Source organism: Sciurus carolinensis, chromosome 14, assembly GCF_902686445.1.
Source record: "Sciurus carolinensis chromosome 14, mSciCar1.2, whole genome shotgun sequence".
Classification (NCBI taxonomy): Eukaryota; Metazoa; Chordata; class Mammalia; order Rodentia; family Sciuridae; genus Sciurus; species Sciurus carolinensis.
Genome location: NC_062226.1, coordinates 23,806,922 through 23,821,260, shown reverse-complemented (window position 1 = coordinate 23,821,260; position 14,339 = coordinate 23,806,922). Strand labels below are relative to the sequence as shown.

The 14,339-nt window shown below is 44.7% G+C and overlaps 1 protein-coding gene across 2 annotated transcripts in view; it reads left to right on the top strand.

Annotated features, from left to right (window-relative positions):
- The first annotated feature begins 1,779 nt into the window (after positions 1 to 1,779).
- Positions 1,780 to 14,339, top strand: part of Palm2akap2 (PALM2 and AKAP2 fusion) — a 457,266-nt gene continuing 444,706 nt past the window's right edge. Inside the window, exon 1 of one of the 2 annotated variants that reach the window (XM_047523755.1) lies at positions 1,780 to 1,843. In XM_047523755.1, coding sequence (XP_047379711.1) covers positions 1,839 to 1,843 — 5 coding nt within the window. In that variant the 5' untranslated portion in view covers positions 1,780 to 1,838. The remainder of the gene's footprint in view (positions 1,844 to 14,339) is intronic. The other variant, XM_047523747.1, reaches the window with a different exon arrangement.

The following is a 14,339-nucleotide window of genomic DNA, read 5'->3' as shown; positions in this document are numbered from 1 at the left end:
ATTTTGTCCAGTTTCTCTGGAAACTGAATATGACCATGTGACTGAATTCTGGACAAAGAGAGGTATTGAAAATGTCCTGAGGCAGCTTCTGGGAGCCTTCTTTAAGAGGATGCTAACACACATTCTTTGTCCCTTCATCATTACTCTTTCTACCGCCATGCTGAGTGGAATGCAGATATGATGGCTGGAGCTAGAGCAGCTGACTTGAACCATGAAGTGAATAAGGAGGGAGATCACATATGACAGAGCAACATTGCGAAAGAGGCTGGGTCTTTTAACTCTCTGAGGGACAGAACTGCTTAATTAGCTCGGACTGCTTATCTCTGAACTTTTACAAAGTAGACAATCAACCCTCTCTCCCTCAGGCCAGTCTAGCAGGGAGGCCTTGCCTGGCGCCCCAGAGAACAAGTTCGCTTCCCTTTTATCCTCCATCAGGTCGTGTTTCGAGAATGGCTTTTTAAAGCTACAAGTCACTAACTGTGAAACTCACACAGAGCCTACAATATAATGTTTTACAGGTTATTCAGAGTTGTGTGAGCATCACAAATTAGAATATCTGTCACAACATTTTTATTCATTTTTTTTTTTTTTGTACAGGGAATCCAACCCAGGGGCTTAACCACTGAACCACCTCCCCAGCCCCTTTCTATTTTATTTTGAGTCAGGGTCTTGCTAAGTTGATTAGGGCCTTGATAAGTTGCTGAGGCTGGCTTTGAACTGGCAGTCCTCTTGCCTCAGCCTCCAGGCTCTTATTACTTAATTTATCAACATTTTCGGCCTTTATTTTTCACTCTACCTGTGCATTGTCTTTCTACTTTGGCCGGTGGGCTCTACTTTGGGCAGGGACTGAGATGCCTACGCCTGTGCTTGGTGCTGCCTCCTCGGCACCCAGTAGAAGCCAACTCAGGGACTGGGCAGTAGGTACAAGGCAAGCCTGAAGCTTGTCCCAGCTGCTCTTCATGGCAGCCCGCCAAGCACCTGGATGGGAACCAGGTTCGGGCTCTGGAAACTGTTAATGCAGGACTCCCAGAGGGGCTGTAGGAGGGAATATACGTCCCAGGGGAGCTTATTATTACGGGGCGGGGCTGTGATAATTTGGGAAATTGCATTCAATATAGCTATTGTTTTTAAAGAAGCAGACTAGGGAATAGTGAAGCGGGACAAGGCGCAATACGGAGTGCCATGGAGAAAGGCGTGGGGTCACCAAAGTGGTGGAACATCGCATTAACTTGCCGCAACGCAGCTGGACTTTGCCTTGGGACACTCAGACAGATGCCCGCAGGGCTGGCACAGCGGCGCTCCGGAGCCCGTGCCCAGCCCACTGGGGGCCGTCCTTGCGAGTCGCAGAGGCCAGGAGCCTCTTGGCAACTTCCAAGCGGCGAGAGCCGCAACCTTGCCAATGACTCAATCATTTCCCTACGCCCTCTGGGCTGTGCCACCCGCTGCAGCCGCCCCTCTCCCCCTGCCGGCCGGCTGCCCCCAGGCTCGGCGCAGCGCCGCTGTCCCAAGGGAACAGCGGGCGCACCTGGCGCCGCGGGCGCCTGGGCACTGCGCGCTGGTGGCCACCTCGCCTGGCGCGCAGCTGCCGGCGCTCCTCCCGAAACCCGTAAGTGGAGTGGCTTGTCTAGCGCCCCGCGAACAACACTATCCAATTGCTTCCCGTTTTATTCGCAGGCTGGGAGCCGAGAAAGCCTGAGCGTTCACTTCCAACCCTCCAGGGGAGGAGGGTGCGGGCGGGGAGGGCAGACGACTCCGGCTCCACCTCGCGCTCGGCTCGGGCAGAGGCGAGCCGCGCCGAGAGCCCCGCAGCAGCGCGCCCGGCCTCCCGGAGCCCCGCGATGGAGTGAGTATCCCCGCGCCGCGCGCTGCTCGCTGCCGCCTCGGCTCGTTGCCATGGTGACCGAGGCAGCAGGCCGATGCCGGCTGGGTCCCCGTCCAGCACGGGTGTTTAATTTCAGCCCGGTGTGTACGCCTGGTGTTTCTATAGCAGCCGCCTTGGCGGCAGGAGGCAAGGGGTAGGAGCGCGGGGTGCTGGGTTTTGTGCGGCTGCCCCTCGGCCAGCAGGGCCTCCCCGGGGAAGATGCTGCTAAGGAGCGAAGCACGTTCTAGGCTTCCCCTCCCTGCCCCAAGCTTCTCCGGGAGTTGGCCGCAATAGCCATTACTTCCGATTCCCACCCGTGTCAGCATTATTGGACTGCAGTTAAAAAAAAAAAGTGTGGGGGGGTGGGCGGTCACTGCGGATCGGAAGCAAATGTGGTTCGGTGCGAAGCGCGTAATGGAGGGATGATGAGTTAGTGGGTAATACGAGCCAGCCCTGCAATGTCCTGGCTACTAGAAACCATCGGAGGACCCAGAAGAATTGATTTGCTTCTGGGGTAATGGAGAAAAGAGACAAGAAATGTACTACCGGCGGCCAGAGGTTCAATTACAAGGTTTGGCACCATGCGCACTGCATGGGCGGGGTGGGGAAGAGATGGCATGGAGACAAGAGAGGCGTTAACCAGAAAAAGACACAATAAGGGCCCTGGCTGTGGGTCTGGACCAGGGTTCCTCTCTCCCCTGTCTTTGCGTCCCTGCGTTGCTTTTTGGTCAGCCTCCTAGCTACTGCCGCAGCAGGGTCACTCCGACAGGCGCCAATCCCTCCAAGAAAGGGTCAATTTTGGAGCCAGCTATTAGAGCCCTGCTCACTTGGTCAGAGTCTCCCCTTCCTGTTCTCTTCCCACGGATACTCCTTGACATTGGGGCCACATGAAATCATATTTCACATTTGAGATAATGTCATATTATCAGGTCTCAGGACCTTCACACTAAGCCCAATACACCCGAGATGCAGCTTTTATCCTCTGCGTATCTGATGGTGTGGCTGCAATTTGATCCTCACCAACAAGCTTGCTAAAGCAGAAGTGAGAGATGGTGTGGCCTGGAAGAGTGCCCAGCGGTGGATTTCGGGCTCTACCTGCTATTAGTGCTACTGATTTCCTAGGCCAATATCTTAATATCTCTGAGCCTCAGTTTCCCTATTTGTACAGTGGAGACGAAGATATTTCTTACTGGCTATTAAGCATTACTGAGAGGATCTCAGTAATTTTTGTATCTCTTCTAAAGGGCTTTGTAAATTATAAGCTATGTGCAAATCTAGAGAGCAGTTAAGAGCTGGCCTCTGGAGTCAGATGATCTGGGTTTGAGTCCTTGGACAGATTGCTGAATGCACGCGTTGATCTTTCTGGCCTTACTCTATCCTCATTTTCCCCATCTGGAAAATGGGAATATTAATAGTAACTTTCATGTGATTTTTGTGAAGATTAAAAAAACTGTGTGTGTGTGTGTGTGTGTGTGTGTGATTCTTAGAATCACACAAGCACAAAATATACTTAATATCATCTATTTTCTGATCTGTTATTTATAATTATGACTTTTTAAAATTATGACTATGAAATGTCCACTGACATTTTATGGGGAAACAGGTTGGCATCCAGCTATTTTTTTTTTTTTAATTATACAGAAACACAGTGTCCAAGGGCAGCAAGAGTAACACAGTCCCAAGTTACCACGGTGGTTGTGGGGAGCCTGCCAGAAGCTCTAGTGGGCAAGGTGTTTAGGACAGGGACAGGGCAATGTGGCCTCCCTGCTCTGTTCTGGTTCCCCTTGTTTTCCTAGGCCATCTGGAACAGAAGATTGACAGTGGGTTATGTCGCCTTTCGGGGTAGGGTTAAAGGGCAGTCCCTTCCATGTGACGTTGGGTGCATGTCTCCTGGATGTACAGGGGCTGCTCCCTAGCTGTGGAACAGCACACAGCTTGTGTTCACTTTACTTTCTCACAACTTCCACCGTGTCTCCTGGACCCCCAGCTGAGGTTTGCTGCAGGAGGCCTGCCCCGCCTCCCCAACTCCTGTGCACCTGGCCTTCCTCCTCACACTCTTCCTCTCCCTTCTCAGGGTCCAAAGTCTCCTTCTTCCCTGAGCCACCTGGTCTTGACTTTTCCATTCCACCTGACATTCCAAAGTCCTCCTGACCTTTCAAATAACCTCCCAATTTCCAATGGTCCATCTGCTCTTGGTCCCCCTTCCTTGATATAATTGACTTTTTAATTCTTCCCCCTTCAGAATAACAGCTTTCTGTCCTTCCTTGGGTCTAACGCAATTCCCCATGTGCCAAGTCCTGTACTTGCCTCAATCCAAATCCTCACCTCCAATCTCACCTGCAGTAGCACAGGTTGCTTTGACTATGAGCGAGAATTTCCCTCACTTATTGTGTCCAGCTTCTGATTTCATTAGAAGAGGGAATGGAATTCACTTTTTATTTTTTTCATTTAACCAACAAATATTTGTTGAGATTAGTAATGGTCAATAAAGCAGTCATGATTCTCACCATCTGGAGTTCAAGGTCTAATAAGGGGTAGACATCAAACCAGTAAGCAGGGTGCAATAAATACCCCGAAAGGAAAGGACACAGAGAAAATAACTGGAAGAGAAAATAGGTTAAATTAGGGGCTCAGAGAAGCTTCTCTGAGAATCTGTTTTATTTGGTACTGGAGATTGAACCTAGGGGTGCTCTACCACTGAGCTACAGCCCCAACTTTTTAATTATTATCATTTTTTGAGACAGGGCCTCACTAAGTTGCTGAGGCTGGCTTTGAACATGCAATCCTCCTGCCTCAGCCTCCCAAGTCCTTGGGGTTATAGACATGCAGTGAGAAGCTAATATTTAATTTGAGAACTGAAGGATGAATAGGAGTTGTCTAGATAACAAGTGAAGGGAGGGACTGGGGTTGTGGCCCAGTGGTAGAGCACTTGCCTGGCACATGTGAGGCACTAGGTTTGATCCTCAGCACCACATAAAAATAAACAAATAAAGTCATTGTGTCTGTCTATAACTAAAAATATTTTTAAAAGACGTGAAGGGAGGAAGCATTCTGGGCTGAGAGAGCAACATGTGCTAAGGCCCTGAGGTAGGAGCCACCTTGACAAGTTGGATGAGCTGAAAGAAGGGTAGGGTGACTTTGAGAGTGAGGGGAAGGTGGGCTAGAGATGAGGCTGAAGAATGAGGTAATATAGGTCACAGGGTGTGGGATAGTCCATGTGAGGACTTTGGATTTCATCCCGAGGTCTTCAGAGGGCCACCAAAGAGATTTGCACATGGGCATGATGATACTTGTGTTTTAAAGCACCAAAACTCAGAAATCAAAAAAAAAAAAAAATCTTTTCTCCTGAAGACATTTAAAATAGGTGACATAGAAAATGTGTCATAGCCAACCATCAGAAAACAAAAGGAGAGGGGACTATCGATTTTAAAAGCCAGACATTTTCTTGTGTGCCAACACCTGATCGTTGTGAATAACCCTAGGTTGTCAATTAAAAGGAAATGAAGTGAAAATAAAAACAGTCATTTATTCCTGAGCATTATTGGTTTTGATAAAAACAAGAGCTTCTTAAGTAAGAAAAGTGTCTGATAATAAATAAACCAGGAGGATACCAACTGACCGGACTTCACTCTTTCCTTGCTGAAGTGCCCTTTGCAGGATGTCTAGGTCGGAGACAACTCGCCCTGGAAAGCCGGAAGGTAGGGATGTGGCGGGGTGTGCAGAGCCAGGGTTCTGGTGCACTACGTTGCATATCAGGCGATGGCGGGTCTTTGGCTCCCTCCCCGGCGGGCTGGGTGTAGGCTGGTGTTTGTGGGGATGCACTTCAGCACGTGCAGCTACTAATTAGATGGCACAATCGCGAGCTTTGCCTCACACGTCTCTGGAGCAGTCTCCAAAACAGTGTGGGCTGAAAAGCCAGAGTGCAACATGGGAAGGCTTACATTACTGTCGACCCCGCAGCCCTGGGGGCCGCCTCAGGCTGGAAGTGACCTTCCCCACCTGCTGACAGGTGCCTGTTCTTCACATGCACCTAGCGCACAGGACAAGGTCAGGGCATCCAGAAGAGATCACGAAACCTCTAACATTGGGTTTTGCAAATGGACAAAACTGGGCCATGAAAGGGTGAGGGTGTAGGGACATCTGATCCCAGATCATCAGGTCCTGGCTAGATGCCATCATTGCTCACGCAGCTATCCACTCGTTTAGCAGGATTTACTGAATATTTTCCATGTACTGGATAAATGGTGACCGACCCTATCCCTGACCCTGTCTTCAAGGAGCTTCCAATTTACTCTAAGTGACTATGGATGCTGTGTCACGTTGAACTGGTTTTCTTGTTAACCCTGCCCTCCTATGACACAAAAGGTGGTATTTCGTGTGTTCAGCACATTGTGAGCTTTAAAGAGATGTGTTAAACACACATGTAGGGGCTGGGGCTGTAGCTCAGTGGTAGCACATGCTCAGCATGCAGGGGGCCCTGAGTTCCAGCTCCAGCACCCAAAGAGAAGTGTGCACAGTTTTTGAAAGTTGAATTTTATGATAATGTATGACTTTAAAAAATAGAATGCTATAGAAGTTTGTGAAGTAAACCTCCCCATTTTCCATTCTTTCCTTTAAATCTCAGTCCCTTAGAGGTGGTTACCATGAACAGTTTGAAAATATTCTTCCAGGGCATCTACCTGCAAACCACAGAGTTGGAAACACATGATTCTATTGGTTCACATGGGTGACACTCTTACCTACGGGATGCCAGTCCACATAGACAGTTCTGTGGCTTGCTTTTTTCACTTCATATTGTATTGTGTATACTTTTATGTATCAATATACAGGTCTACTTCATTTGCTTTTATTAGCTACTTAGTGTTTACTTTGGGAATATAGTTAATCAGCCCCTTTTTGATGGAAATTTATATGCAGTCGACTTTTAAAAGCGGTCAAGGAGCTTTTTTAGAATTTGTCAGATCTTGACTTGGTAGATTGATTGCTTCCTTTTAAGGTTGAGGAAATGAGGGTACATCTCTTAGTCCTGAATTTACCCTTGGTTGCAATTGGATTGTTGGTTTTCCATTTTCAAGGATTTTAGCATTTGCAGTTTTGAAATGTTTATTCAATCAACCTATTTTTTTGAGTACCTTTTTCATCCTCAGCACAGTTCCAAGCACCGAGAACACAGTAATGAACTGTTAAACACTATTTAATTAGAGATGACAGACAATACAAACAAAAGTTCAATGTCAGGCAGTGGTAAATGTTAAGAATAAAAATAAAGCAGGGGGATGGAGAGAGTCCTTTTTGTCGGGGAATGGGATTCTGGGGTGGAGAGTTTGACCAGGCTTGAACAAAGTGAGGGGCGAGCCATGCCATAGAAAGAGCAGTTGCAAAGGTCCTGAGGCATGTCCACGTTTCTGGGCTTAGCATTCCGCTTGTATTTCAATGGAGCCAGATCACCAGCAGACCTTTCATCTGCTGCATACTCTTTCCTGAATTTCTTGTATTGATTCAGTGTTTAGTTGGAAGATTAGTTTTCAAGCAGGGCCCACAGGTATTCTTTTGCTTCTATAAGCAAACAAATGGTGTATAAAATCATGTCTTTCCCCCTCATAATTCTATCAGACATTGGTCCATTGTGTTCTGGTATTGACTGCTGCTCTGGAAAAGTCAGGCTCGCCTGATCATTTCCTCCTTGTAGATGGCTTGCTTTCTACTCCCTGACCCCTGTAATTTTTATTTTCATTCTTTTGACTTGTCATTGATGGAATTATTTTTAAGCACTGAAAGCTTTGTAACTTCTCTGCGATATTTCTCACTGCAATTCAATCTGTTGGGTTTTCCTAGAAAATGGTAGTTCTTTTGATCAGAAGGTTTATGTTTTCCTTTATTTTTCATAAAGATATTTTCTTCCTGGTGTTCAGTTTTAAAAAGACCTATTTGTTCTATTATCTATTCCAGGGACATCTCCCAGTTATGGCTTCCATAACTATTCATTTTAAATTGCTTTCTTTCCTTTCTTGATTTACCCATGAGTTTATCTTTAAAAATCTATAGGTAAATGACTACCTTCTAAAGCAATATTTGCTTGATTCTCATTTTAATATAGTTTTCAGGTCTGCAATGGTTTTATTCTCATCTCCAATTTATTTCCTGACTCTGCTAAATCAGTTTGCCTTTTTTTTTTTTTTTTTTTTTTTTTGGTGGTGCTGGGGATTGAACCCAGGGCCTTGTGCATGCAAGGCAAGCACTCTACCGACTGAGCTATATCCCCACTCCCCAGACTTTTTAATAGTTTATTTAGAGACAGGGTCTTGCTGAGTTGCTTAGGCACTTGCTAAGTTGCTGAGGCTGGCTTTGAACTCATGATCCTCCTGCCTCAGCCTCCCAAGCAGCTGGGATTACAGGTGTGTGCGACTGCGCCTGGCTGCACTTGTTTTTTTTAGAAGGTTCATAATTTCTTTAACTTCTTTGAATGTATGGAGAAGAATGTATCTGAAAATTTCATGTATTTCTTGTGCTTTTTTTCTGAAATATTATTTATCTGCTTATAAACCTTTCTTTTCCTTTTCCTTTTTTTTCTTTTTTGAAGTAAACAGGCAAAGTAGAATCTGTGTGTGTTGAAGGATTTGCAAATGGATGCAGTTCTATCCAGAAACCTATTTGCCCAGGAATAAAGTGGAGACTGCTGTTTGGGGAAGACATTGAATTTAGATCAGATATTTTTTTGTCTCATGAATATTTTTTGCAACTCTGCAATGTCTTTTCTTCAAGCCATACCTCGTAGTGAGTGATCAGTTTACTTAGGTGACATGTCACTGCTTCATGCATATGTGTGTGTGTGTGCACGTGCATGTGTGTTGGGATAGATAGATATTGGTGATTATTTATTACAACTCAGTTGACCTTGGTTAGCATCTATGAAGCAGGGTGGGGTCAAGTCATCTATCAAGGTCATTGTGATTTCCCTATCTTTTCCTATCTCTTGCCTCCAGACTCTTCTTCCATGTTACGTCTAAGTTTTAGGGTTTCATGGATAACAAAGATGCAGAGTGCACACAGAGCCACCACTGGTGTCCCTTCCTACATCACTGTGGGGTGAAACCAACCCCTCCACATAGATTACCCCATCACTTACCTGTTTCCCACTCCCAGTGCAACCCTGACCCCCCTGTATTCTTTCCTTACTCGGAGAGAAGTTTGAAAACCAGTGGAGCTCTGTGGAAGTACATAGCACCTTTTGGAGTTGTTCATTGATTTAATAAAACTTTTGCTCTTTTTGGCAGATGATTCTCATAGTCTGTGATATGAGACTCTTAGTTCTTTGCCACTTTCAGAGGAAATACACTTTTCTTTCTGATTCTTCATTCTTTAGATCATTTCTGCAGGTTTCAGGCAGATGGAAAACTTCCCTTTACCTTATCTTTGAGTGAATGAATCAATGAATCTTGCATTCCTAAAATGATAGGAACTGTCAGATATTGTCTTTGACAAATTCATTGTATCTTTTTCTCTCTCATTTCTTAGGAATCTGTATGGCACAAAATTTTGTGAATGAGATGGTAAATACTTTGCAGAGGTATTTGGAAAGGGTGTGGACATTATCCATCTCACACTGCCCCTCTCTGCCCACCTAGCTCTGTGCCCAGTGAGGCTGACCTCTGTGCTTTGCTTCGGCTTGGCTTCCTTGCCCTTCGACTTCCCGTTGGGCCTGTCAGTGGAAGACACAGCAGGAGAGCCAAGTCTGGGGAGAGTGAGGTCAACGCACTTACTGTACAGTCTCCCTTCTTGCAGGGCAGTGGGTGGGCAGCTGCTGCTTTTCTCTCCTGAGGGCCGGAAATCCTGCCTGAAGCCTTCCCTACATCTCTCTCTGTAGTTCTCTCTCTGTCCTGCTAACCACTTCCTTCCTGTGCTCCTTTAGGATGAGGTGTGGCAGTGGTTCCTCCTGACACTGGGTTAGCCGGGGATGCTTCCCCATCCTCGTTGACTTCCCTCAGTTGCCCACGGCTATGGGAAGCAGTCCCCTTAAGAAGCTGGTCTCAATTATCCAGTCTGACTCTGCCACTTCTGTTCAGCTGGGGTCCTAACACACAGGGTGTACGGAGGCTGGAAGCATTTGAAGACTTATGGAAACATATTTCATATTACTGGGATGGAACTTAGGAACTTTTGCTTGTTCCCACATTCTGACCACTGGTTTTCCAGGCCCCAGTATAGGAAAGAGATAATTGAACATTGTTAGGAGCACACTTACAGTCTACTGACGTGTTCATTTGCTTCATCTTGAGATGTCATTCTTCTCATAATAAAAATTTCCCCTAATTTGATTCCTCAGAGGGAAGACCTGTCCCAGTTATGAGGCTTAATTAGAATTTTATTTCAGAAAATGTGTTTTTATTTTCTTTTGTTAAAGGAAGGAACTTTCTTAGTCAAAATTCTGCTTTTGTGAAGGGCCCTTCATACTATTTGACCAACTGTTTGAATAGAAGTGACAATTTAACCTTTCCATAGTGTACAAATGAATGCTTCCTAAATTGCTGCCCAGTCAATTAAATCTATACCATCTTATTTAATTGTCTTTTTCACAGATAGTGAAAAAGCGTAAAATACAATCTAATCAAAAGCTATTTTACAAGTTCTGAATAAATATGCTCTAAATTAAGGCTATTACTGTCCATCTATTTTAATCTAGTATTTCACACTTGGACGGTTAAGTTGTTGTTTAGGCTGCTAGTCCTACTTTTAGAACCTCCATTTCTTTGTCAGTTATGTTCTCTCATTTGTTCCTTCAACCTGCAATTATTTGGTACCTACTATGTGCTGGGCACTGCACTGAGTACCTGTAATACAAACATAAATAAAACAAAGTCCCTGATGTCACAGGGGCCACATTCTAGGGAGGATAAATCATGACTGGTTAAGTAATCGTAATAAGGTACTGTGTGTCGGTGTTAGGGGAAGGTTCCACAGGCTACTGTCTGTGAGAAGCACAGCAAGGAGGAGAGAAGCCAAGATAGACTTTAGGAGTACAGAGATTCTAAGAGGGGGTGAAATTCCAAGCTTATCCTTAGCCCCTGAGATTAAGTTAGCATCGAAGCACTGTGCTTAAGGTCTACACTAGTTATCTTACCACTGGCTAAGCCACTTTCTAGAAAGAAAATCCAAGCCAATGCCAATATAAAAACTGGCTTGAAAAATTGACCTAAGCTTTGGATGTTTTTGTTAGCACCGCTGAGTCTGCGCGATGCTGCGCCCGTGGTCCTTGGTGCAGCCGCATTGTGGGGCTTGCCTGCCCCCTGGAGGAACCAGAAGCTGTTTTTCAGATGACAGTGCAAAGTGGGATCAGTAGTGAGACAAAACAAAGAAAAAAAGCCAACAAAATGACAAAGAAGAACAGAGTGTTACCTACATGTGTGGCTGTGCCACCATGAAACCCTTTATTCTGTATAATTCATATGTACTAATAAATAAAAATAAAAGCAACAACAAAGAAGATTTGCTGGGCACTGCAAAACCTTATTAGACACCTGATTCATTTGAGCATCTTTGCTAAAATCACATCGAAAGTCTCTGAACTGCTGAAAGGTATTCAAACCTGCCAAGCTGTAACTCTGATCCATTGCTAGAAGCACTAAAGAAGCGGGTCTGGAAGCTATTTTGAAGTCCCTTTAATGGCTGTCTTACCTCTTCTCTTCCAGAGGGAGGTGCACAGCTTTTAAAATTAAGGACATCAGTAATAAAGTCTCGTTTCCTAAGGCAACCCCGCTCACGCTGCAGGGTGCACAGGGATCAGCTGGGATCCCAAATGCCTCGGTCTGGGTGGGGCTGGAGTTTCCAAGCTCCCAGCGAGGGTCTTATGAGATGCTACAGCTGGTTGATGACCACACCTGGAACATCAGACTTCACAGCACAGACCATGCAAGGCGGGGCAGAAAGCTAGAAGTGGGGTCTCCTCCTTTTTCACTTCTCCCAAACAACCCTCCTAGTAGGGGATTTTGCTGGTGAACTGGAATTTAGCAATCCGTGTGTCAAACAGGTAACTATACAAAGCAAAAACCTAGTTCGTTTTATTCAGCATTACTTAGCAGTTCCATATGAATGGGTTAAGAAAAACAGATTTTAAAATAATTAAAGCAGGATGAGGGATGTGTAAAAGTGTTTATAAGGTAGATAAAAGTAATTTTATCTTTTAAAATATGAATCTGAAAATTTTTGTGGACATAAATTATTTAAAATCTGAGCATATTTTTCCTTGGCTAGTTTTTTACTATTAAAAAAAAACCTGCTGAATTATCTATCTAATTATCTGTAACCTCATATGCCTGCAAATAAGTAAGAAAGCACTTGGTATAATTGTTAAGTTGTACTTACATGAATATGATGGATGACTAGGATGTGCTAGAACAGGAAGCTTATGATGTTCTGTTTTCTGAACACAATCAGCTGTTTTAGTCAGCTGTTTTGCTGCTGTGACTAAATGATCTGACCAGCACAACTGTAAGGAGGAAAGGTTTATTTGAGGGCTCACGGTTTCAGAGGTCTTAGGCCACAGAAAGTCAGCTCCATTCCTTGGGGCTCAAGGTGAGGCTGAACATCATGGCAGAAGAATGTGCAGAGGAAAGCAGCTCACATCATCAGGAAGCAGAAAGCATTTCCACTCTCCAGATCCAAAATACATACCCCAAAGCCATGCCCTGATTCCCACCTCCTCCAGCCACACCTACCCACTTCAGTTACCACTCAGTTAATCCCTATCAGGGGATTAAATCACTGATTGCGTTAAGGTTCTCACAACCCAATCCTTTCTCCTTCAAACCTTCTTGCATTGTCTCACTTGTGAATTTTGGGGGGACACCACATCTAAACCATAACATCAATGAATGTGGGGAGCCTTCCTACGTGCAAGGGAAAGAGCCTACTCTATAAAGGATAATTCAAGCATGTTATAGTTTTAAGTTGTGTTTTCATTTATGTAAGAGGAGATTCATGCCAGATGCAGTGGTACACATCTGCAATCCCAGCAACTTGGGCAGCTGGGGCAGGAGGATCGTGAGTTCAAAGCCAGCCTCAGCAGATTAAGTGAGGCACTTAGCAATTCAGTCAGATCATGTCTCTAAATAAAATATAAAATAAGAGCTGGGGATGTGACTCAGTGCTTAACCACCCCTGGGTTCAATTCCCAAGTACAAAAAAAAAAAAAAAAAAAGAAAAAAAGAGATGGGATTCAGGGATTCATTCCTCAATTTCCTCAAATTCTTTCATTTTCAATGTTTCAAGCTAAACTTATAAAGGCAATACATATTTGAGGGTTCAGCTACATGGAGCCAAGTTCAGATATAGGTTCTTGATTGCTTAATGAAATGATGGTTCTTAGGATTTGGGCAAATTAAAACAGTTTCTCAGGGTGCCCCATGTGCTTCCCCCAGTCATGTCAGTTGTCATTAAAAGTGCTTCATTGTACCAGAGTGGTACCTGTCTGACTTCAGTACAGCAGGGTGGCAGTGACCCATGCTTGGGAGAAGAAAAAAATAGGTGTGTGTGTGTGTGTGTGTGTGTGTGTGTATGAAACTCTCTGCTTTAAAAAAAAAAATCATCTGAAGGTTTTTATTTATTTTTCTACATTCTCTTTAGTTATGATACAGTACCAGGATCCACCTTGACATAATCACCAGAGCATGGAACCCTACCTGCTCCGATTCAGTCGCCAGCACTTTCCCCCTGCCGGCTCCCCTCCCTCCACTCCACCAATCCCTCTTGAATCCATTTACAGTTTTCTTTTTTTTTTTTTTTTTTTAAACACACCTGATCCTGGACCCACCCTGCCGCATCCACGCACAAAGGGAAGTTTGGTCAGACCATTCCACCGCTCTTCCCTTTCCCTTCCCCTCTTCTTTCTACTCCCTTTGTCTACTCTACCCTTCTTTCTTCTATTTTGATGAAACTCCCTCTCCCCTCTTTCCTTTCTTTTTATTGTGTTTTTTACCACCTCCTTCCCCCTTATTTTGGATTAGCTTTTGTGTATCAGAGAAAACATTTGACCTTTGGCTTTTGGAGACTGGTTTATTTCACTTAACATGATAGTCTCCAGTGAACTTCTTTACTTTAAAAAGCTTCCTTCTTAAACGCCACCCTTCCAAGATGCATATCTCTGTCCTGTTTTGACACTTCCCCCTGAACTTTTTCCACATCCTTCTCTTGGGAATTAGAAAAGGATTCCTCAGAGCAAGATCCCAGGTTGCTGGGAAAACCTGGACACTTATCAGACTCTGCCCCAATTTTCCCACTGCATGAGATTGGCTCAAGGTATTCATAGACCCTGTGGGTAACCAAAATCAGAGTTTTTCTTTTTGTAATGCTGGGAATCAAACTCAGGGCCTCTTGCACATTAGGCAAGTGCTCTACCATTGAACTCACTCCCAGCCCCCAGTTCTTTTAGTAGTTCATCTTACAAAATAGGGTATTGTCTATATATAGAGTATATATATATATA